The sequence below is a fragment of the Xenopus laevis genome, chromosome 1L, assembly GCF_017654675.1.
Source record: "Xenopus laevis strain J_2021 chromosome 1L, Xenopus_laevis_v10.1, whole genome shotgun sequence".
NCBI classification, from domain to species: domain Eukaryota; kingdom Metazoa; phylum Chordata; class Amphibia; order Anura; family Pipidae; genus Xenopus; species Xenopus laevis.
In genome coordinates, this window is record NC_054371.1 from 181248259 (window position 1) to 181273240 (window position 24982).

Genomic DNA, 24982 nt, shown 5'->3' on the forward strand with positions numbered 1-24982 from the left:
CTTTCCACTACTCTGCAGTCTGCACATGATTGCAAGTTTTAATTAACAGTACAACCATCTTGATTATGTTGGTTCAAATAACAATGTTAGTTCTTGTTTACTGTAGAAACATAAACAATCTTCTGTCCTGTTTGTAATTCAGAGTATTCTCTCATTACACTTTACTTGTCACTGTGGGTGACATTTCTGCCTTCTTTCTCTTTCAAACTAACAAGCCTGTCAGCAGAGGTCAGTTTGGTCAGTTTGATGTATAATTTCTTTTTTCACCCCTAAGTTGGTTATTTGAAAATACATCTTTTTTTCTTGCATAACTATATTACTTGACAGGTCATTTATAAGATCTATTATCTGGAATGCTTGGGACCTGGGGTTTTCCAAATAAGTGATCTTACAATCATTTGAATTACCAATCCATAAATTTGATTAAAAACAATAAATACACTTAATAGGATTATTCTGCCACCATATTGATTCATACCAGTATTAATAAAACAGGGATTTGAGGAACTGTTTTATTGATACAGAGAAATAATTTTAAAAATGAGCTTGAATATAAATTAGCTATATACTTCAACTAAGATTGCCTTCCCATCATTTGTAGCTTTCTGGATAATGGCTTCTGCATAAGGGACCCCATAATTTGTGTTGATCACAATGTAGATAAATATGTTATTCAATAAAATGGCAAGCTGTCAGAGCTTTTATGCTTCCCATTCATTTGTTTATTGGGCATTTGACTACTGTGCTTAGCATTAACTGTATAAACCCAATATGAATTGATGGTCTGCAGCGATCACTCTTCAAATTAGTGACTTTATGTCACATTACAACAGCACATATGCAACTAAATATATATATAGTACATAACTCAGGAAATTTTGGAAGGTTATTCTCATTAGTGATGGGTGAATTTGGGTTGTTTCACTGAAAAATTTGCGAAATTCCTGCAAAAAGACGAAAAACTCACGAAACGACCGGAAATTGCGGGAATTCGCTGCAAATTCGCACCTGGCGAACAAATTCGCCCATCACTAATGCTCATCCTTAAAAAAGGTACATATCTAAGTTATGCATCAGGGCAATTCCAGGATGTATCCAGGGCATGTCACTTTGTTTTGGCACTCATCAGGCAATTGTTTGAATTTTCAGGATTCTGTTGTCCATTCAAGAACTACAGTCATCTATCCAAGTAGGATAACACTGTTAATAATACTTAGCATTTACACAACTGCAAAAATGTTAAAAAGTTCAGCTTCCATACATGGACTTGAAGAAAATATATCAAGCAGAACGTGTGAAGCACAAAAATCAGTCTCAGAGGTTAGTAAGGAAATTGGCACTTTAATTCAACTCTGTAATTAGTTTGGCCTGTGTTTGAAACCTCACTAGAGTTGTAAGGTAATGGCTAATCTAGGGAGCCCATTTACTTAGTTCGAGTGAAGGAATAGAATAAAAAAAAGTTAGAATTTCTAATGTTTTTTTTGGCTACTTCGACCATCGAATTGGCTACTTCGACCTTCGACCATGACTTTGAATCTAACGATTCACACTAAAAATCGTTTGACTATTCGACCATTCGATAGTCGAAGTACTGTCTCTTTAAAAAAAACTTCGACCCCCTACTTCGCCACCTAAAACCTACGAGGTGCAATGTTAGCCTATGGGGAAGGTCCCCATAGGCTTTCTAACAATTTTTAGGTCGAAGAAAAATCATTCGATCGATGGATTAAAATCCTTCGAAACGATCGTTTGATCGAACTATTTGTGGTAAATCTTTCGACTCTGATATTCGAAGTCAAAGGATTTACATTCGGTAGTCGAATATCGAGGGTTAATTAACCCTTGATATTCGAGCCTATGTAAATCTGCCCCTAAGTGTTGTGTATATATATATAGAATATATAAATGATATAAATTAATATATCAATTAATAATAATTTTCATAGGCATTAAGTACCAGACGTCATTTGTTGTTTGTATTGCATGCTGAGAGTGCTTGCGTTTTGGCAGTAGTAAGAAAATTACTAGGCTAATGCCGCACATGGAAAAAAACACACACCAATCCACTACCATTAGACAAGGGACAGCCATGAAAATGCACAATTGATGCTTTAGGCCAAGCAATTAACAATCAATCAACAGTGATTCTGGGACATGGAGCAGATGGCAGCAGACTTTTTTTGTCCATTGTTGTAAATACGCCATCAATGGCAATGTTCCCTCTAAGGGTAGAACTCCACAGTCGATATCAGCGCAATCTGAGGCGCTGTGCAAAACCACAGGCATCAAGTCGGATGCAACAGAAATAAGGTAAGAGATGGAAATGTCGGATGCAGACGCAGCGTGCATCGTCTGCATCCGACAGTCGCGTCGGACGAATGCTGCGACACCATCCGACGTTCCTGTTGCTTACCTTATTTCCGTTGCATCAGACTTGACACCTACGTTTTTGCGCAGTGTGTTGGATCACACCGAAATCGCCCTAAGGTGTGTGTTTATGGAACAAATTGTGGTACGCACAAAGAATTTTGTGTAAAAACACTAAATTTTGTATTCTGACGTGCACACAAAATCCAAGCACTTATCTATTTATCACTTATCTATGTTTTTAAGGTAAAAGCAAAATGTTTGGAGAGAATCTCACAGACACCATGTTTACTGCAGGTGGGGAGCTTACCCTTTTTATTGTGACCACCTGTGCATCGACCTGTACAACCCTCCCTTCGTCAGGTAAAGGCATCATCATTGGGTAAAGCAGCATGCACAGCAGGAAGGGTTCAACAATCTTTTGACCTGCTTCTTCCTAAACAGGCATCTCGGACCTGCTCCTCCCTAAAAGGGGATAGCCTGTTGAAGTTACCATAACCATTCATGGGTCCCCATTGCATGAGTGTTTCACTTTATAAGGGGCCCAATGTATTTACTTTTTCAATTGTTTGTGTTTTATTCCTAGTGCGACCCTCTGCAGTGTATCTCTCAGTGCCCATGCACTTTTATATACCAGTTTCCCAGTATTTTCCACATATTGGGCTATATGCAGTTCAGTGAGAAAAAGGTTGAAAACTCAGTTGAAGCCTATGGGTAAAAGCTGCAACTAAAATAGGTGAAACGTTTTTTCTTCTCAAAATCTCATCCATGATTTTTCATGTGATAAACCTTTTTCTCACTGAACTGAATATAGCCCAATATGTGGAAAATATTAGGATAAACCTTGAGATAACTTTTTCTCACTGAACTGAATCTGGCGCATTGAGTGACGTATAGTGCACAGGTCTGCCTGACCACCACAGATATTCACCAGCTGTTTAATGGAGTGTGATCTTATTATAAGGGAGTGTGCCAAGAAGGGATTATGTATACATTTAGATAATTTAAACCATATTTATTAGGCTATTTAAACAATATGTATAGTCTATGTGTGGAACATATGGCACTTCAAATAAACCTAGTCCCAGATACAGTATTTCTCACTATATGCTTGGTATGGGAAAGACAGGATATTATGGTATGAATTTTTAAGTGCTGTACATCTCAACATGTAGTTTTACAGGTCATTTCAGCACAGCCAAATCAGCATTACTTGCAGTATCTTAATGATATGTTCCAAAGTGTTCTAAACTGGTTCCAAAAAGAATATTCAGCTGTGCACCAGCAGAAGTAGGGGTAGAATAATCGCTCACTGCCATTAGTATAATAACCCAATGAACAGAATGCATGAAAATTCCTCTGAAACCCTGAAAGACCTGGTGGCAATAATGTGTGACTTATTTTTAAAAATGCCAAAAATAAAGGTATCAAGAGAAAATAAAGCTGGATAAGCTGCTGAAAAGTGTTTTATTCATACAACATGTTTCAAGCTCTCAAACCCAAAATTTTTTATCAAGTGATAAAGAGCCTTTAGCTCAAACATGTTGTGTGAATAGAGCAATGTTCAGTCCTGCTTCTTTGGCTTCTTCTCAGTACCTTCGTTTTTGGCATTAGCTATTTACACTTGAGGAGGAGTGGAGTAACACTTGATAGTGTCACATTCATTAAATGTGTCTCTGGCTCAAATTTTTTATTTCTGCTCACCTCTATGCTCTGTGTGCTTACACTGGCAACAGAAATGACCCCTAAAATTGATAGTTCTAAATAAAAATGAAAATGTTATACAATGTCTTGGCCATAATTGTTCTGTCATCTGTAATCCCAGACAAGCATTTGGCATACATTCAATGACTCCCCCATATAAAATGATGCTCAGTTCAAGGGACATTAGTTACAATGATTTCACTCCAAGGACACCTACTGAATTATAAATGTAATGACATTATATTAAGCAAAGTATATGCATAAGTGGAACATGATGCTTAAGAAATTGCTGAAAAATGTAATATTATAATATGAAAGTGTAAACCTGAATTACATTTATATTAAGTTAAATCAGTAAAAGCTGAAAACTTTCATCTGCTCAACAGCAAAATGTGTTTCTCAGAAGGCAATTTAGACTATTAAATTATAGGGCTTATTGGATGTTATATAATTGTAATTCTTCCATATTATTTTCCATATTACTATTTTCCTGCAGTGCAACAAATTACAATAAAAAGCAGAATAAAACAGGAAAGAGTTTAAATTTCAGACCTGTTGGGCTCAGGCCTCCCTTTATGGTCCAGCATCTGCTTCAGCTACCTTATATAGTGACATAGTTACATTGGAAAGTTACAGATATAAAAACATGACGTTAATAATTACTATATTATATTTCCGATGACAAGACAGACACAAATTAGACAGAAATTGGACATCGACTATAACCTCACTCTGATTGGCCTTAAGGCTGAGCATGGGATAATCTAAAAACGCCAAAAGTTTGGAAGCTACTGATCTATATTGCACATAAAGTGGTTTTGAAGAATATTTTATTGGGGGTGACTTTGTAACAACAAAGGACATATTTAAATTAGGATCTACTTGCTATTTTATGGTCAACAGGGCATTTTTGTCCCATGAGGCTGAAATGGAGGCTGTTTTATTTGGATTCCACTGTAAAAAAGGGAAAGTCCTTTGGAAAGGCTACATTTTGGGGTGGACAGTTAACAGAGGGTACCTGTGCTGACCAAGAAAAAGACCCACCCATACCAAGCTAGTGGCACTGCAGAGCTAAAATAATTTTAACCATTATCATTTCAGAAAAAGACATTTGTTTGGGCTGCTGAGGGTCACTAACTGAGTGAATATACTTATTATATGTCTTTTTTTAGCCTACAGTATATAACTATGTAAGGACAAGCATTAAAAGAACAATTGGCAAATTATAACTTTACTGAAAAGTAATAGCTACACCAATTCAATGATGAAAGGAATGTTATAAGGATAGTTGAGCTGTTAATTTCTATGAAAGATGGTCATAAAAATCATATAGTGTATGATGTAGTTTGGAAGATGAAATGCAAGGCTTTGAAGCATAGGTTTGCATTTTTCCCTGGAAACCATGGTGGAGGGGGGGGGGGTCATTGAATTGTCTGGCAAAGAGATGGATTAAATGAGGGGAAGTTGGTGATCTTGAGAGCATAAAGATGCTTTACTGTAGACAATCTATAATGGAAGTACTGGTATTTGGGTAATAAATTTATAGCATACTATTGTAATGAGGAAATATGTATTTTGCTGATTTTATGAAGGTACAATCATTGACTAGAAAGAGGGAATAACTAAGAGGATAAAGTAAAAAATGATATCCAGGTAGGGAACAATTTACGTTGTAGTTGGTGTGATGAAGATATTGTTTATAAAGGCCTGGGCCAAGGGCATGCTGCATTGTTTTTTTCCTGGTGATTTAACTCTTCTGCATGCCAATTTGGATCCTGAGGAGAAGCGTGAGTGTGTAGGAGCTATGCAAAGCAATGGAGGGAGTGGTGAGAAGGAGAAGAGCAACTGCTCATGCGTCCAAGAGGAGGGGAGGGATGAGTGGCCTAGGGACACACAGATTTTATATCCGGAGCTGTGTATATAGATACACTGTAGCTGCAAGCTCAAAATTGGTAGTGCATGGGAAAATTTAAATTTAAAAGTTATCTGCTTTATCCTATATACTAACCGAAGGCCTATCTATGTCCCGAGTGGAGGGGAGGCAGATGCGCACGCAACTTCGGTTAGGATCTATGAGATGCGCGCGCAACTTCAGCCGAAAGACATAGATGCGGCCTTCGATTAGCAGATGTGCTGGAAGGTTAGGATCAGAACAGGTTAGGATCGGGGAGGCAGATGCGCTGGAAGGTTAGGATCTAGGGAGGCAGATGCGCTCACCGTCTCCTTCTGCCTCCCGCCGCCTCTTCTTTCCTGCTCACTCAGGCGGCGACCGCTGGAAGGTTAGGATCTAGGGAGGCAGATGCGCTCACCGTCACACTAGGGGAACCGGTTGCGTACCTGCACGAAAGTCTGTATAAGCGTCGGCCATCTTGCTACTCCTCTGCGACTTTGTCATCCGCCCACTGCCAAATCCGCCCACTAAAGTCTGTATAAGCGTCGGCCATCTTGCTACTCCTCTGCGAGTTTGTCATCCGCCCACTAAAGTCTGTATAAAGCATCGGCCATCTTGCTACTCCTTTGCAAGTTTGTCTAATGGCGGCGCTAGCGTCACTCTAGGAGGGGAACCGGTTGCGTACCTGCACGAAAGTCTGTATAAGCGTCGGCCATCTTGCTACTCCTCTGCGACTTTGTCATCCGCCCACTGCCAAATCCGCCCACTAAAGTCTGTATAAGCGTCGGCCATCTTGCTACTCCTCTGCGAGTTTGTCATCCGCCCACTAAAGTCTGTATAAGCGTCGGCCATCTTGCTACTCCTTTGCAAGTTTGTCTAATGGCGGCGCTAGCGTCACTCTAGGAGGGGAACCGGTTGCGTACCTGCGTGGGTGGCCATTTTTAGCAACTGACTGTATTTAGTACTGACTGTATTGATTCTGAAGACGAAAGTGAGAAACTTAACTTCCCATTAGAATATTTAAACACTATCAACAATGCTGGATTACCACAACACAATCTTATACTCAAAGTAGGAACAATAGTCATGCTGTTAAGAAACCTTAAGGGTAGGGGCACACGGCGCGATTTCGCCGCGATTCTGCGCTAAGCGAGTTGTCGCTGCGTTTTTTAAGCCGAAATAGCTTTGCTAACTTTGGCGCTGGCGTCAATGCAAATCGCGGCGAAATCGCTGCGCTAATTCACACGCGGCGATTCGTTTTCTATTGTCGTCCGAAGTTGCCTCGCTGAGCGTTTCCGGGCGACAGTAGAAAAAGAATCGCCGCGTGTGAATTAGCGCAGCGATTTCGCCGCGATTTGCATTGACGCCAGCGCCAAAGTTAGCAAAGCTATTTCGGCTTAAAAAACGCAGCGACAACTCGCCCAGCGCAGAATCGCGGCGAAATCGCGCCGTGTGCCCCTACCCTAACACTAAGCAAGGTTTATGTAACGGTACACGGTTGGTTGTGAAGAGCATGAGACAAAATGTTATCAAGGCAGAAGTGCTTACAGGATCCCATAGCGGTGATACTGTTTTGATTCCCAGAATTGACCTTACCAGTTCTGACCAGGAATTACCTTTTAAACTTAAACGACGACAATTCCCCATTAAGGCTGCATTTGCCATGACAATCAACAAATCACAAGGACAAACATTGGATAAAGTCGGCATTTACCTATCTGAGCCTGTGTTTGGTCATGGTCAACTTTATGTTGCATTTTCAAGAGTGCAGCGTTCATCTGATGTTAAAGTCAAGATTTTAAGTACAGCTCACCAGGGAGAACTCATTCAAGGACAGGAGAACATTTTCACAAAAAATGTTGTTTATAAAGAAATTTTTCAGTAACACTTTACTACCAATAAACTCAAAATTTAAGAATTCTAATAGCAGATAGGTAATAACAAGCAATAGGCACAGATTCACTCTACATCCCCACAAATTAGCGTCGCCAGTTGCTGCCTGGGGATGCCGAGTGAATCAGCACCCATCGCATTTTGCTGCCTCACTGTTGTTACCATTCTTTCATTAACGATTCTTTAGAGAATCGGGGGTTTACTGGTAAAGTCTAAGAAAAGGCGAGGTTAAAGAATAAAATTAACCCCAACAACTATAAATACAGATGAAGCAAAATATAGGTCTCTTTCTCTCGTATAAAGTTTAAGATTTGTTAATAATGCATTTTGTTGGAGCTGTACCTCTTACCTTTCTACCTTTCTATATTTCTTATGATGAACTTCGTGCACTGATCTGACTGATTGTCCCATGTACCAGTTATGTTACATATTGGATGATGATGATGCCATTTCTATGTCAGTGGAGGAATGCTAATGCTTATTAGATGAGGTCGGTCAATATGTGTACATACATGAGATGAAGATTCTATTTTTACATAATTTTCTATGTGGAACTTTTCAGGCATTTTTTTCCTTGCTAGTGTTACGGTTGCGCATCTGATGTTTGAGCAATATTTGAGATATTTTAAAACCTCAGCCCAGAAATGAAAAAAAAAAATAGCAAAGCAATATTATGTCAGTTTAACATCTAGAAGCATTTGTTCCATGACCAGCACACATAAAGGTCCCAGTGAATTTACTGCAAATGTACATTACTGTTTATTACCCTCTTGAAGGGTATTATTAGTCATCTCTGAATTGGTAATATCTTTCCATACTGTTGTGGAATGACCAGTTAGATTTTAGAGCAAACTGCCTGTAAATTAATTGTGTATTTCATCTTAATTCACTTCATGTTGCCAAATAATAGTTTTTAAATTGTCTTGATGTACCTTTCAACCTGGTGCTCATGAAGCTCTAATACACAATTGTTACAAGTACCTACATTAATATTAAATGTTGACCCTGATGAAGTGCCGAGCTTTTAGGCACGAAACACGTAGGTTTGGAGTTTGCACACCCACTGTAACATTGCTCTCACACTGAATGATTGAATAAAACTGAATTTGCTATTAACATTACTCCTGTGTGGATCGGTCAGCACTGACAGTGAGTATCTGTATTTGCTTATGCTGATATGTCCGGGTGAAGTACCCAAATCTTTCGCAATAACTGCGAACAGCCACGAGACGCTGAACCAGGAAGAGCTCCGCCATCACTGCTTCTTAAATTTTGCTGTTATTATAAGTTTGTCCCCATCCTTGCACAGACATGAGATTATATTAAATACTGCTGTTTTAAAATATAGGTACATGAGGTGTGCACAGCATATTGTGCTCCCTAGTGAAAGCAACCAACCATTTGCTAAGAAAAGGCACTTTATATAGAAGGTTTATTAAACTAATAAATATACTACAAACACAAAAAGCAACAAACTTTTAAAGAAATTAAATGTTTTATAAAATTAACAGAACAAGAAATGTTTTGCATATGTTACTAGACCAGCAAGTAACCAATTATACCTTAAATAATACAGATTTAAAGGACAATGCAGAGACAAAGATATGATGGCTGTCTCAGTGGACCAACAATTCAATCATTTTCATGTTTGCACAAAACAGATCATTTGTCATGTAAAAAAATACAAAATGGAACTTTTTTGTTTTATAGAGCTCTGTTGCTTCATCATATCAACTCTTTATGTACCAGTATTCTGCTGCTACAAATTAAATGGTGGAAAATTGCATTCAATTTATAGTAATTTTTTATTATAAAAAAAAAAAGACGTCAAATCTCCTCACTACAGTAAACCTTCAAGAGTACTATTACAAGTCACTGACAATATAAATGTGTACATGGGTCACCAAGGTCCATGGTTAGTGATGGGCGAATTTGCGTTGTTTCGGTTCGCCGAAAAATTAGCGAAATTCACGAAACGGCGCCGGCATCTCGTTTTTGACGCCGGCGCGCGTTTTTTCGACGCCGGCGCCCGTTTTTGACCCCGGCGCCCGTTTTTGACTTTTTGCAGCGAATTTTTGCGAGCGTTTCGCGAATTTATTAGCTGGCGGCGAATCGCGCAAATTCGTCGCGAATTCGCGCATCACTATCCATGGTGAATGCTAAAATCCTTCATGTTTACTTTTTGAGGGTTATATCATACCTTATAATACATTATAACTGCAATAGGTTTCCTGGCTTGGTACACAGTAGGTTTCTTTATTAAGAGCTGTCAAGACTGTGAGGGCATATCTTTAAAACACAGCGAGTAATTAAATGCAAAAAGAATTACATTCATGGAGGATCCACAGTGCAGTCCCATGATATGAAAACGACTCCAACTAAATCCACATGGATTTTTCCCCCTTATTTATCAATACATTTTCCTGAAAATTTCTAGTTCAGGAAAAAACGGAAGATAAAATCGTGAAAAAATCGAATGAACGGCCAAATTCACGGCAAATTTCCATATTTCGCTGACGGTGAATAAATTCGTGAAATTGCTGTGAAAATTCTGAAAAATATTTTGACACTGGCAGCAATTAATAGATGCACATTGACTTTAATGCGTGTCAGAATTATTGCCGGAGTGAAAATAATTTTGACGTCGACGTCAAAATGAGGTTTGAAAATTTTCCACCATTTCTGCTACAGGTGGATTGTGGCACCAGATTTGTATGTCAAAATTTAGTTTGGAAAACATTAGCATTAAAACCATGTTTTTGTCGTTATTTGTAGTATTTTTATAGAGAAAAGAGCAACACTCACTTATGTTTCTTTGGCCATCAAATGAGCAGAGTTTTGGCTGATTGAATATCACTGACTTATCAAATTTCGAATTTATCTCAATATTTTCTGGAAAAAACTCAGACCAAATCGGCACAGGTTTTTTTGCCTTATTTATTAATACACTTTTCCCGAAACTTTTACAAAATACGAATTCTACAAATTTTTTGGAATTTCCACTCGCAAACCCAGAAAATTTGGATTATTGCACGAAACCCAACGCAAATCAAAAAATCTTTGGGATTTATCCCATTGACTTCGGCAAGGCTGAGATGCCGGATTTTATAATTGACTTTTTTCATCCTCGGGTTATAATACATTCTGAAAAATTTGTGTTTTTTTTCGGATTTTCTGCATTCTCTAAAAACACAAATGCCGTTTCGTTTATTAAAAGAGCTGAATATAAAAAGCATGAATGAAAAAAAAGTTGGATGATACAAAATCCTCAATAGGGAAAAAAAAATCTGAATACTTCTAAAAGCCCTTGGGGTGGGGAAAAAGACGTCATCATTAATTAAGTAGTTTCTTTCCCTCCAACATGCGTATATATGGCATTTTCATTAAGTACTTACCACTTTGAGAAAGGCCCCGGAGCAGGCCGAAATGTTAGTCCTCTCTTTAAGAATAAAATAAAAGTCCAAGGTAAATGAGTGCACACTGGGAACCTTTCCACAGGTTTACTTTAAAATCATAATTTTATTAAGTTAATAAAAAAACAGGCCAACGTTTCGGTCCACTTCTAGGACTTTTATCAAGACGTCTCTCCTTGGACTTATATTCATTATGCTCTTTTTGAGTAGCACCTGGGTAGCTTGCTGAATACAGTGGAGTGCGGATAACCAAGGACTTTTCTATATATTTATATATGTAGAATGTAAACTCTATGGGGCACAGATCTCCCTGCTACTGTGGCGCTTCTGTGTTCAGCTTAAATTAACTGTTCAGTGCAGAAATGAAACTGGTTAAATAGGCTGTGCAAAATAATAATAAAAAAATTAAATATAGTTAGTTATACTTAGCACTCAGGTCAGATTCAAAAGCAAACTAACTGGGCAGTTATGTCCCATATGGCCTCCCAGTCACTGATTGGATACAACAGGTTAGAGAGCTATTTTTGGTTAAGTAATTATATTAGAAAAATTTTTTTATTTTGCACATCCTATTTACCCAGTTTTTATTTTTACACTGCATTATTTCTTTAAGCAAATGGAAAGAGAAAAAATGGTGATGCAGTAGCTGCTAACACAAAAGTGTTAGCCCAATGTAGCTTCTGCTTCTTTGCTAGTCAAACAATCATTCTGTTCAAACAATCTCAATAAATGGAAATGTCCATACATGTGGTTTCATTTTTGTGAGCTAGGAATGCTTTCTTAGAAGAACAGACATATACCAGAAGAACAAAAATGCTTACTGTGATAGTTTAGCTTTTTTTACCTCAAGGGTAGATTATCAGTAGGTGTGAAGTGGCAATGGAGTCATTATTGCTCTCAGCTGTACTAATATCTATATGGGTTAGGGGCCCTTAAAGCATATGAGCATAGAAAAAAAATATTTTCATGTAGATGTACACATTCAATGACTGTCTGAGAGGTTTTTTTCGTCTGCTAGTAAACAAAACATGAACCTGTTTCTATATACTTTTAATGGCATTATGAACCCAAATACTGTAGATCTCCCAGGAACTGGAATCAAAATCTAACATTTTAATAAGCTGCAGTAACTCTACCATGTACCACATGCATTTTTTATGACATCCTTTCCCAGCATTCTCCAGTATCCGTTAGGGAATGCATGGCACACATTTCATAATACTGATATGATTACATGCAGCAGTTCTGATACCTCTGCAGAGTTTGATACACACCAGAAAGTTCAGCTTATTTATCTATTGCAGGTGTGCAGGAGCAATCTATTAAATACCATCTGAGTGCAGGTTTCATAGCCCAGTGCACGTCAGCAATGCTGAGCTAAGTATTGATCCACCTGCACTAACACCAGGTTATCTTTAGCCTCACACAGATGGCTTATTTAGACAGTATATAACCATGTAAGGGGTTCAGATAAAATATTTCTTAAATTAATAAAATGGCATTTTGTTAAATAAGATTTACATATAAAACTATAACAAAGCCCCGTTTTTAAATTGGAACATACAATTTAGACTTTTTTCTGACATTTTATCCTTATTTCATCCTCTGCTATACCAGCTCACACTGCTTCATTAATTGCCATAGTCAGTGTAGAAGGTACAACTGGAATAAACAAATAACTACACAAGAGACATTTCCCACAGCAGGCACAGGAATAAACGAATGCCTGGGAACATGCACACTTCCAGTGTTCAAAATATCAAAATGTAGGACAAGAATTAAAACCATTAAACTCTGCAATGCCATCAAAGAAATGTACAGTATGTAGCTGCTATTTTGCCTGGATATATATTATGATATTTAAGTGAACTAGAGAGTCATGTCACTAAAATAATATCCAGTAATTGTGTAGGTTTAGGACTGGCCATATGCTAGTATTTGTGAATAAAAAGAAGATTCACTTCCCTAAAAAGAATGTAGCAATTGTGTAAGACCATGACTGGAATTGAACAACTCAGGTGCCAATGTGAGTTAACAAATATGGTATTGTGTAACAACAGTTCCAGCCAAAGTCACTGGAAAATAGTATAGGTTTAGTATCCGTTATCCGGAACCCAATTATCCAGAATTCTCCAAATTACGGAAAGCCATAGACTTCATTTTAAGCAAATAATTCAACATTTTTAAATTGATTTCCTTTTTCACTGTAGTAATGGAACAGTACCTTGTACTTGATCCAAATTTAGATATACTAAATCCTAATTGGATTCCAAACAATCCTATTGGGTTTAATTAATGTTTAAAATATTTTTGAGTAGACTTAGGAGCCCATTTACTTAACTCGAGTGAAGGAATAGAATAAAAAAAAACGTTGAACTTCGAATGTTTTTTTTGGCTACTTCGAGCAACGAATGGGCTACTTCGACTAAGACTTCGAATCGAACAATTCAAACTAAAAATCGTTCGACTATTCAACCATTCGATAGTCGAAGTACTGTCTCTTTAAAAAAAAACTTCGCCCCCTAGTTCGCCACCTAAAACCTACCGAAGTCAATGTTAGCCTATGGTGAAGGTCCCCATAGGCTTTGCAATCTTCTTTTGGTCGAAGAAAAATCGTTCGATCGATGGATTAAAATCCTTCGAATTCGAAGGATTTAACTTTGACCGTTGAATTAACCCTCGATATTCTAACCTTGGTAAATCTGCCCCTTAAGGTTTGGAGATCCATATCATGGAGAGATCCCTTATTTGGAAAACCCCAGGTCCTGAGCATAATTGTAATAATACTTGTTGTCATTTTTTTTCTCAAAGGAGGGCACACTAAACTCCACACATATTTCCCTCTGCAGGCTTCATTAGAAGTTGTACATGAGTTTTCCAGGCATAATGGGAGCTACTTTACTTTGGTAATGCCCCAGGGTTTTAATTGTTTTTAATCCTATCCTGCATCTTGGTTTCATACTTATACAATTGTATAGATATTTAAAAGGTTGTTTTGATACATTATATTGAACATGTTCCTCTGTATTCTTTAATTCCCCTGCCTGTTGCAAGTAATTTCCTGCAGTGAGGCACAGGCACAATACTACGGAGGTTAAAATCCTTTTATATTTTTATAATGTATTTAATCTAACGATAAATATTGGGTACACTTAGGGGCAGATTTATTAAGGTTCGAATGGCAAATTTGAATTCTAATTTTCGATTTTTTTTTGGTCAAAACGTTGAAATTCTAATTCTAATTCATCAACTGTAATTTAAATTCACATGTGAGATTTATCACAACTCGGCCCTGGAAAGAGTTCTAATTTGAATATTCACTATGTAAAACCTGCCAGGTTCATTTACAAGTCAATGGCAGAGGTCGGTTGAAAAATTTTAATATGTTAATTGCCTTAACAATTTGAATTTGATTTTTGAATATTAGACATTTGGGTTTTTTCATAAATAACCTCCCATTCGAGTTGTGAGTACATTCAAATTTATTAGAGTTAAAAAAAAATTTTAAATTCAACCTTTGTTAAATATGCCCCCAAATTTACAAAAAAAGATCTGATTATCAGAGTTTCTTCTGCATGCAGTTGTTTGTAATACATATTTTCTAGTTATTCACAGTTTCAACTCTGAAATCCAAATAGAAAGTCTGTCACCATTTTATTTGTAAATCTGTTCTATAAGTATAGAGTATATTATTAAGTCTTGGCAATTCAAAATGGCTTTTTGTGAAAACAAATTCATTAGATTTTTAAATAGCTCTACTTCAAATACAATTAATACCACAGTGGGTATGGAGTGAAATGGGTTTTCATACGTTTCCTTAAAAGATAAACACTTACAATTACATTGATGCCTTGCCACTTTCTTTAGAAACTTCCTCAATTAAACTTTTGGGAAACTTTTAAGTAAGGAGATAATACGTACATATTGTTACCTTATGAAAAATAGTACTAAAATGTTTTTCAATCAGACTAAGTAGGACTGCTCCTTTAAATGACGATTAGTTTATCACATTAAATCTTACAGGCAATTCAGCATAAATACAAGATGCATGTTTTCAGAAAAAAAGCAAACAAAATTAGAAAATAGAAACATAAAAAGCATAATCTTCATTTTTTAAATAAGAAATTCTAACATTTTTTCTTAAAATGTTATGCCCATTTAGTTCATCTTCTTGCCAGCAAATGAAGGACAATGGTTCACAAAAACTTTTTAAAATGTACAGTACACAATTTTTTAAAACTATCGTGTTCCCAAGAAGAAAAAAAGAATAAACTTGATTTGTATTAACAAAAAAACATAGGGAACTTGATATATACTTTCAAGAACATGGTAGCCAGTACCAACTGCTCATGAAAAGAACGTCTTAATTCATTTTAAAAAATAAAGATACAATCATAATTCTTACTTTTTTAAGAAAAGTAGTGTTTATATATTTTAGTTTTTGTATAAATTATAAAACAAATGTCTCTTCCCCAAGGAAAGTATAAAGCACTTTTGTGGTACCATCGACAAATATTTTGTCACATTAACAAACACAATATTGACCAATATTGCACCCTGCTCAAAAGAGTTCTCTGGGATAAGCCTTGGTAGATGTGCTCTAAAAACACAACATGGATACTCATGTTCAAATTCCAAAATAGAAAAAAAATAAATAACCCCCATATTTAATAGGAAGTTCAAATACTTATAATCAGTAGAGTTCTTTATGGTTGACAAATATCCTTTGGAAGACATAGAGGAGTTTATGGACAATGAAGACGAAAAAAAAAATAATATGAGGTAAACTCCCCTTAAAGATATATAAACAAGTTGACATGTCAGGAGTGAGTTCTGTTGTAGCCAACACCTAAATGTTTTTCTAACCAGATTTCTGCTAATTGAGCAGTAGATCCAAATGTACTTGCTTTGGAACCTAGGCACATCTTGTACTGCTTAGGATTTAAATTAGGGTCACAATGAACTGGGTGAAAAATATGAACCACTCCTGTTTCCTGACTTCGGAATGCTTTCAGTCCAGAATTTATTACTTTCATAAAGAGATCAACATCTTCCAGTCCCCAACCTTGAATGGATGTATCAAATCCACCTATGTTTAAGAGATCACTTTTATAAATACAGGTGATTCCAAAGCCATAATCTCTCCAAAATCCTGTTTTCTTTGTAAAAACAAAGTTATTAGGTGACGGAGGATTTCCACTGTATGCTATTTTGGGATCATACTGGCTAAATACAATAGGATAATAGACTTGCTTTCCCTGAATAGTATTATGTCTACATCGCTGAAGGAAGTCTGAGGTGAACAAAAGGTCTACATCACAGAAGAGCAGTAAAGTGTCATTTCCAAACTGAGCAGAACCTTTGTCAAGACTTAGGCCCCTGGAAAATTGTCCTGTCAGTGTGATTATATTCATGTCTGCCTGTGGATATTTGTTTTGATATTCTGTCATTAACTCAGTGTGCTTATTGGAATCTGAACTTGAGTCAGAATTAAAAAGAATGACCACCAATTTAACATTTTGCTTTGGGATCAGGCAGGTCTTTTCATAGTTCTCCATAAATCTTACAAAAATGTCAAATCTTCCAGTGAGAGGGACAAGAAAATGGATTTTCTTGTCACCGTTTGCTTTCATTTCTTTGGTGACATGGAGCGAAGAAAACATTTTTAACGAATTGGAAAAAAAAGAAAATGTCTGAGCATCCGTGTTAATGCTCTGCAAAACACTCTGTACATCCAGTTCCTCTTCTTCTTTGAAAAAAGGCTTGCTAAATGATTGTTGAAGGTAGGCATGACGTCTTACAGGTACTGTGAGCTTTCTCCCCTTGTGTCTTTTGTATAAAAGCAACATATCCAATATAAATTCTACCCCATACAAAGGATGAACTCTGCGGTAGCCATACTGGATTTCCTTAAAATCTATTAATCTTCCTCTAGATTTAGAGTTCTCATTTATCATTTCCATAACTTGCATTACCGTGTCATCTAATGATGCCTTTAAAAGGTTAGTTAAACTCTGGCACGGTGGAACATTTGCATTCATAGAATAAATATGCTTCCCTGTTAGAAACTCCCATTCAATTACTTCATTTCTTTCCCGTGGCTGAAATCTGTTGAATGATGGCATCATGCCAAGCTGCTGATCTTCCTTGCTTATTTCACTGTTACTAAGTTTGCTCATTAGAACACTTTCCCTATGAAGCTGGATAGTGTGAAACCGCAATTCGGAAATCTTTCGGCTCAGTATATAATTATGAAGCCTGTACTGATATGCTGGCCTTTTGTTAGGGTGCAGTGTTATAGCTGCATGAATCTTGCTGTTGTGAAGGTCTTGTATGTATCCTTTTCTGTTGTGTTCATAATTTTCATGGAATAATTGCTGCATCTGAAAAAAAAAATAATCTGGGTGAACAACTATAATTAACATTTTAGTTCAAGTTTTTTTTAACATGGATTTGAGCTTTGTAACATGTATTTTAAAAGTAAATATTGTAGAAGACAGTATTCAATATATAAAAATCAGATTATACATTTTTATACATTTTTTTTTTTTGTGTATATAGTATTCTATAGAAATATAGCACTGTGACTCTGATGAAGTGAAAATGATGCATGGAAGACCATCCAAAACTGTTTGATAATCTTTAGATTTGTTAGTTTTGCTTAAAAGCATATGAAAAGACATAAACACTAACTTGTTGCAGAAAAAAAGCAAATGATTAAAAACAGTATAACATAAGACTTACGCGTTTTGTGCTTTTTCTAGTCATAGTCAAAAATTACATACCCGAAGACTTTAAAAACAAAAAGTTCTGAAATGAGTTCATTGTAGACCTAACTAAATAATCAAAAAAGGTGTCATAAAGGTGAATACCTTCTCATTTACGTATAAATAGTCAGAGTGAACCCTCTGTTGACATTTAGTGCTCATTATACAGAAAGATAAAAGTAAACACAAATTACACATTTAAAATGTTGGATGTAGCAACTGATTCTATAAAGCCTACCCAACATCAACACTTTCATGACTCTCAGGAAAATTTGATTTGTTATTAATCTGCCCAATTTTTTCACAAACATATAATGAAATTGTGCATCAGTCAGTAAAATAACCTGTTGCTCTCTGATCCTGGGTACATGATCTTGCAGCCACATCTGTGCAAAATCTTGGACCCTACAAATACACTTGTGGCAAATTTATCAAGGGTCAAATTTCGAGTGTATCGAGTTATTCAAAACTCCCCTAAACTCCTATGAACTCTAAATTTATTTAAAAAATTACATTTTTCAAAGTCAGGTGAATAGGATAGAGTTTAAAAACTCTATCCAAATTACAAACAACTCCAAATTGATCCCAGGACTTCTTCCATAGGTTGAAAACAGGTTTAATGTGGTGAATGGTTGAATTTGAGTTCTTAAAGGGCCAGTGTATGATAAATCTCGAAAATTGATTTAGAATTTTTTAAAAACTTTTAACAATTCCCTAGTTAAATTTCACAGTTTTGACCAGAAAATTTTAATTCGAAGAATTGCAAGCCTGTTAATGTTGTCAATTTGACTTTACTTGTCAGCAAGTCATGATTAAACGGCATGTCACACATTGACGGATGAAGACATCATGTCAATGGCAACATTGGAATGCAGAATTATAGGTATATGACCATATAAATCACACATTATCCACAGCCAATGATCCAGATCAACCCCCACTTTAAAAAAGGAATGATTTATTCCTTAAATAAGAAGAGAAAATTCCAGTCAGAGAACTGAAATAAAAAAACAAACAACAAAATGGCAAATGTGACATTTTGTAATAGTGTCAAACAGCAGTTGTCACAAAGAAGTTCACATTTGCATTAAAGGTAATTGTTGGGCTTAAAACAAGAATGTGCTGCTATCACAGAGAATGCAGAAGTCTTTATTGCATGTCTTTATTGCCAGGTGATACTTTCTTAGGTGTACAACTAGTTATAATGAGAAGTAGCTTATAACATTATTTGTAAGAAAGAAATGTGTGGTATTCTCCATAGGGTTTTGAAATATGGGCCACTACTTAATACCAGTGATAAAATACCTTGTGCACCATAAGTGGCATTATATGCACTATATATATGTGTGTACTGTTTACATGGAGTCAGGGGTAGCAGCTGAGACTAGGCTTCTATTTTGGCTGGTAAGGAAACTATTGTGTCAAGCTTCCACCACAGGCCCACCTAAGAGAACCAAAGAAGGCCCACCTAACCTTTTATTTAGGCTGCCTAGGAAACTTTAGTTATGCTAAAATGCACAGCCAAGAAGCCTTTATTAATAAGGTTGGTGCCAAATAGTTCCAGACTTCAAATAACACATTGGATATATAACAACAGAAATCTACAGCCAAACTGTCAACTGCACATCTGCTTACTTTGTTACTTGCTTGCAGTCATATACACACTTACTATAATATTTGTGCCAGCACTTCCATTATGTTCCTGTATATACTTTTGTTATTATAGAACAGTAGGTGTTGATTTAAACTGTCTACAAACCACTTTGGATGATCAATGCAACCCCTTTTCAGAAAGAAAAATGTAAACAGCATGCATCAACTTCTTCACAGAGTAAATAATCCTGTCAAAGCCAGAGATATTTCTGGAGATGTTGCCCATGGCAACCAATCAGCAATTCGTTTAATCAGCCACCTATAACTTTGAAAACAAAAACAAAGATCTGGTTGGTTGCTATGGGCAACATCTCCAGAAATATCTCCAGATGTTTATCTCCAATGTTAGTAAATATGGGATGTATATTGTTGTTGTACTCTAAAGCCCACTACACTAGAAAAAGCAGCTTTAAACCTCCTTTTCAACAACTGATACCCAATACCCGTAAGTATCTCATAAATATGATATATACTTTTTATTTGACAGAATCAGTTAAACACTCGGTTAGGAGATATGCAATATTAAAACCACCATGTAGAGTAACTTTCCTGCCTGATATACTGGTCATCAACTAAATATTATGGCAAACTATCTTTTTTACACTGTTTCTAATCTATCACATTCATAAATGACCCCCAAAATGGAGTAGGGTAAGTGCAATTTCAAGTACAATTGGCATGTTTTTTTATACACAATTGAGTGGTTTCCCCAAGATTCCAGCGCAATTGCAGATGCAATCGGATGTAAATTGACACAATTGCTTTTGCACTTCAACACGGTTTGTACTAAAAATTAAATAACTACAGTTATTGTTAATTCCAGCGTTTGGTGTCAGAGTGACGTATGCACCCTACTGTGGGAACCCCCAGAGCTACCAACTGGTTTACAGGTGGCAGTAGCTAGAGGTTTCCCCTGTGTCCATAGACCCAACTGTATAAGTTCAGAACAGGAGGAAGGCAGTGGTGCAACTACTGTATGTGGAATAGCACATGTTGATGCAACTATGCAAGGAGCACATGTTTATGCAAGAAATTAATTAATTTCATGCAACTGACTGTGCAGTCTTGCAACTGCACTTGTGGACATAAATCACCCCTTAATACCTCTGTAGAAGTTTATGGTAATTAAAAAATAAACTATGATTGTTCTTGAATTATTAGGGGCCACTGCATTATCTCCCACCATTTATTAATCCAGCAGTTAATTATACCTGTAGGAACTATAAACATTCCTTGTATGATTGGTGTTGCATTTAATTGATCAAAGTGCCATATATAAAAGAAGAGATTTTAAGTTGTACTTTTTCTCTCTCACTATAATTTCTGATACTGCATTTTTCCTGTTGATTAGGCTCAAAGGAGATTAAGATGAGTTTCCATCCAACTGACTTTATTAACATTAAAACTTCATCATAAATTCGAAGCACCCCTAGAGCAAACATGAAATTAAACTAACATAAGCAAGTAGCATCTTATTTTTAGCCATATATCTGTTTTCATTTCTCTTATACCTTTTACTTTTTTTTCAGCTCATTAAATAACTGGGTAGAACAAATGATCCTAAAACTAAAAGTTTAGCATTTTACCATCCATTTCAATATGTTAATTGTGAAAAAGTTAGACATCATAATTTGTGATGCTTGACTTAGTTGTTGGCTCTTTCACAGTAAGTGGCCATTCAACTAAATCATGGTCACCATAATCCATCACAAAGAGCCATACATAATTAAAGTCATAACTAGACAGATTTCCATAAAGGGATACTGCTGCCTCATTTTGACTGATAAGGAATACATATATCCTGGGGATGCATTCATTCACAGGCCTATTGATCTTTGGCTTTCCTAAAAGAACTTGGACTCACAAGGGTCGAATATCGAGGGTTAATTAACCCTCGATATTCGACCCTCGAAGTAAAATCATTCGACTTCAATAATGAAGTCGAAGGATTTACCGCAAATAGTTTGATCGAACCATCGAAGGAAAAATCATTTGATCGAACGATTAAATCCTTCAAATCGAACGATTCGAAGGATTTTAATCCATCGATCTAAGGATTTTCCTTCGATCAAAAAAAGCTTAGAAACCTTATGGGGAAGGTCCCCATAGGCTAACATTGAAGCTCGGTAGGTTTAAAGTGGCGAAGTAGGTAGTCAAAGTTTTTTTTTAAAGAGACAGCACTTCGACTATCGAATGGTCGAATGATTTGTAGTTCGAATCGTTCCATTCGAAGTCGAAGTTGTAGTAGAAAGTCGAAGTAGCCTATTCGATGGTCGAAGTATCCAAAAAAAAGTTTGAAATTCAAAGTTTTTTTACTTCGAATCCTTCACTTAAGCTTAGTAAATGTGCCCCCAACTGTATTTTAGTTATTTAAAATAAAATGGGTGGTTGAGTGGTGCTGTTACTTCATGAAACTGTGGCACAACAACCATGACATTATATAATAGCCTGCAGGATGAATGTTTTATCAAGACAAGTGAGTGTAATACAGGTATGGGATACATTATCTGGAAACCCGTTATCCAAAAAGCTCCAAATAAAGGAAAAGCTGTCTCCCATTTTATCCAAATAATGCAAATTTTTAAAAATGTACATTGTACTTGATCTAGACTAAGATATTCTTTATCCTTACTGGAAGCAAAGCCATCCTGTGGGGTTTATTTAATGTTTAAATGATTTTCTAATAGACTTAAGGTATGAAGATCCAAATTACAGAAAGATCCATTATCCTGAAAACCCCAGGGCCTGATCATACCTGTCCCATACCATAACATGTAATTAGTCTTCATAGCTTGATTTTCCACATGGGACCCCCCATGCCCCATGCATGTTAAGAGATGTTTAATAACTCATGGCTTGAATCGGGAATGTACACTGATTTTTCAAGGCATTTTTTGCTCCAGTTTTGCTCAAATCAACAGTATGTCCATAATGTTTACAATTATCTATGTGTGTTCCTATGAATTCCTTATTTTTTCCTTAACATCTCTTGATCTCCTTCACTTTTCTTTCTATAATTGCATTATTTCCTACATTCCTACAGTTGTTATCAATATTAGTGTTGGTATATTCATGCACATGTGATCTTATTATAACATAGGTTGATTATTTGTCCTTAAAGAGGTCTTTGAATTTTCAGTAGTCCTTAAGTCCATATGATTTACATGTGAACAGTAAAGGTTATTTAATTCACAATGATGTCAGACCAGTTGGTTTCACTTTTGCTCACTCTTGAACTCTTGCTCACTTTTAAGTTTCATTTTAGTATGTTTTAAAATGGCCAATTCTTTACAACTTTTCATTTTTAAGAAAATAGTTTTAATTTATTGTTGTTTAAACTTTTTGTTAATTATCTTTCTATTTGGGTCCTTTCCTACTCATATTCCCTTATTCAAACCCCTGTCTGGTTGATTGTAACCAGATAGTTGCAGAAATTTCATAATTTGGAGCTGCTTAACACAAAGCTAAATAATTGAAAAACACAAATAAAAAAGAGACCAAAAACACCAACTACAAATTGTCTTAGAATATCACTCTCTGCATTATAGGAAAAGTTAATGTAAAGGTGAACAACAAAGAATTAGAATTCCTACTAATGATCCAGGTATTTAACCTGATAACTATGTGCTAGCTTTATATATAGTGTTCCATGGATGAAAAGTCACCTTACCTTTAATTTTTGTAAGTTGCTAAATGGTCTGCATATTAACAGATTTATTGCTATTGGTCTACTCAGTCTTTCTAGGCAATTAACAAAGTTTAAACCATAGCCATTGTGGTCTATGAACCCAATGGGAGCTAATTTGCAAATAAACATATAAAAGAAGTTACAGTGCAGTTTATAACAAGTCAGGTTTCATCCAAAGGAGCAATTGCTCCCAAGACTACTCCTGCTTCTAACATTGATTCTATTTTTTCTGTAGATTAACAGAGAAGAGGAAGGGAAAGCAGAGATTCATGAGACTTGGTTATCTGTCCCTTCTAATAAGACAGAACAGTTTTTCTGCTTGCTTAACTAATAGGAACTGATGGTAAAAATAGATATATCACTGCCTGCAAGATCCGAATTAGAGAACCTTTGTTCAATGTTTGTGAAAATGCAATTTGACACTCAATTAGAACAGATGTTGAAAGGGTAAAAACAAATTTATATTATGCAGATTTAACATTTTTGTTATTTTTCACTGAAGCAGCTGTTTTATCTAAGATGATAAATAAAAAGAAAATCACAGCACATTTCCATCTGTACCATCTGAGTGCTCATTTAAATCAGTCTTTTTTTTAGAAAGCCCAAATATATATAAAATATAGTTGTTTAGACTGGAAAAAAACACAGGTGGCCATGAACTATACTATATGCTTCCTCTACCTCTGAATTATTTTTTTTAAGAGATTTGTTTTCCCAAATGATATCTATGCTAAGTGGAGGGGAAAAAGAAAAGGAAGCTAGCTTGTGGGAGAATATGTTACACTGAGCAATGTGTCATATTAATCATTGGATGAAACCAAGAATATGGTGAACCTTTACAGGGAAAAACACATCTGAACATGTTCTACAATATATGCTGTGTCTTTCTCTAAATTTGTTTTTTTAGGAAGAGAATTGTTTTCCATTTGATATCAGTGCTAAGTGGATGGGAATCCACTCCAAGGAAAGAATGTTAGTTGTGGGAGAATGTGTTTTACTGGGCAACATGTTATTATTAACCATTGGAAGAAAAAAATACATGGAAAAATACAGCAGAGCATGTACTATGCTATATACTTCTTCTACCTCTAGATCTCTTTTCGGTGCTAAGTGGACGGGAACACTCCAAGAAAAGGAAGCTAATGTAGGGTCTAATAGGGGTTAGTCTGCCCCTATGGCTTTAAGGCCCTACCCTTTTCCTTTGTTACTAGGCAAAAGCCTATGTATCTATTTGAGTTTAAGCTCAGTTTTATTGACCAAGAGGTATAATGACAACTTCCTGCCACACTGCAATATAGTGTGTGTAAGGAGTGGCCGCTTCCTCTTTAGCTGTTGGATGGTGATCTAGCTGGGTGTGCCCAGGGGGCCTGGGTACAGCAAGGCCCAGAGAAGCAAGTGTTCTTGAGAAAAGAAGTCGGGGACCGGGAAACCCCGTGAATGAGGTTTAGCTATAGTAGGGCAGATAGTCTCTCTAGGAGAGAAAGGTAGATAGTGTAAAGAGAAAGGGCAGTTGAAGCTCCAACAAGGATTTGCAGCAGGGAGTAGCTTCCCAGAGGCTCTGTGTGATTGCCTCCAATGCAGGGACCTCAGTGAAGAGGGTGTTAGG

At 36.3% G+C, this 24982-nt stretch overlaps 1 protein-coding gene across 1 annotated transcript in view; it reads right to left on the reverse strand.

The window, feature by feature from the left end:
* Positions 1-15253: 15253 nt before the first annotated feature.
* LOC108717241 (chondroitin sulfate synthase 3) overlaps positions 15254-24982 on the reverse strand; it is a 187100-nt gene continuing 177371 nt past the window's right edge. Inside the window, exon 3 of the mRNA XM_018264109.2 lies at positions 15254-17651. Coding sequence (XP_018119598.1) covers positions 16089-17651 — 1563 coding nt within the window. The 3' untranslated portion in view covers positions 15254-16088. The remainder of the gene's footprint in view (positions 17652-24982) is intronic.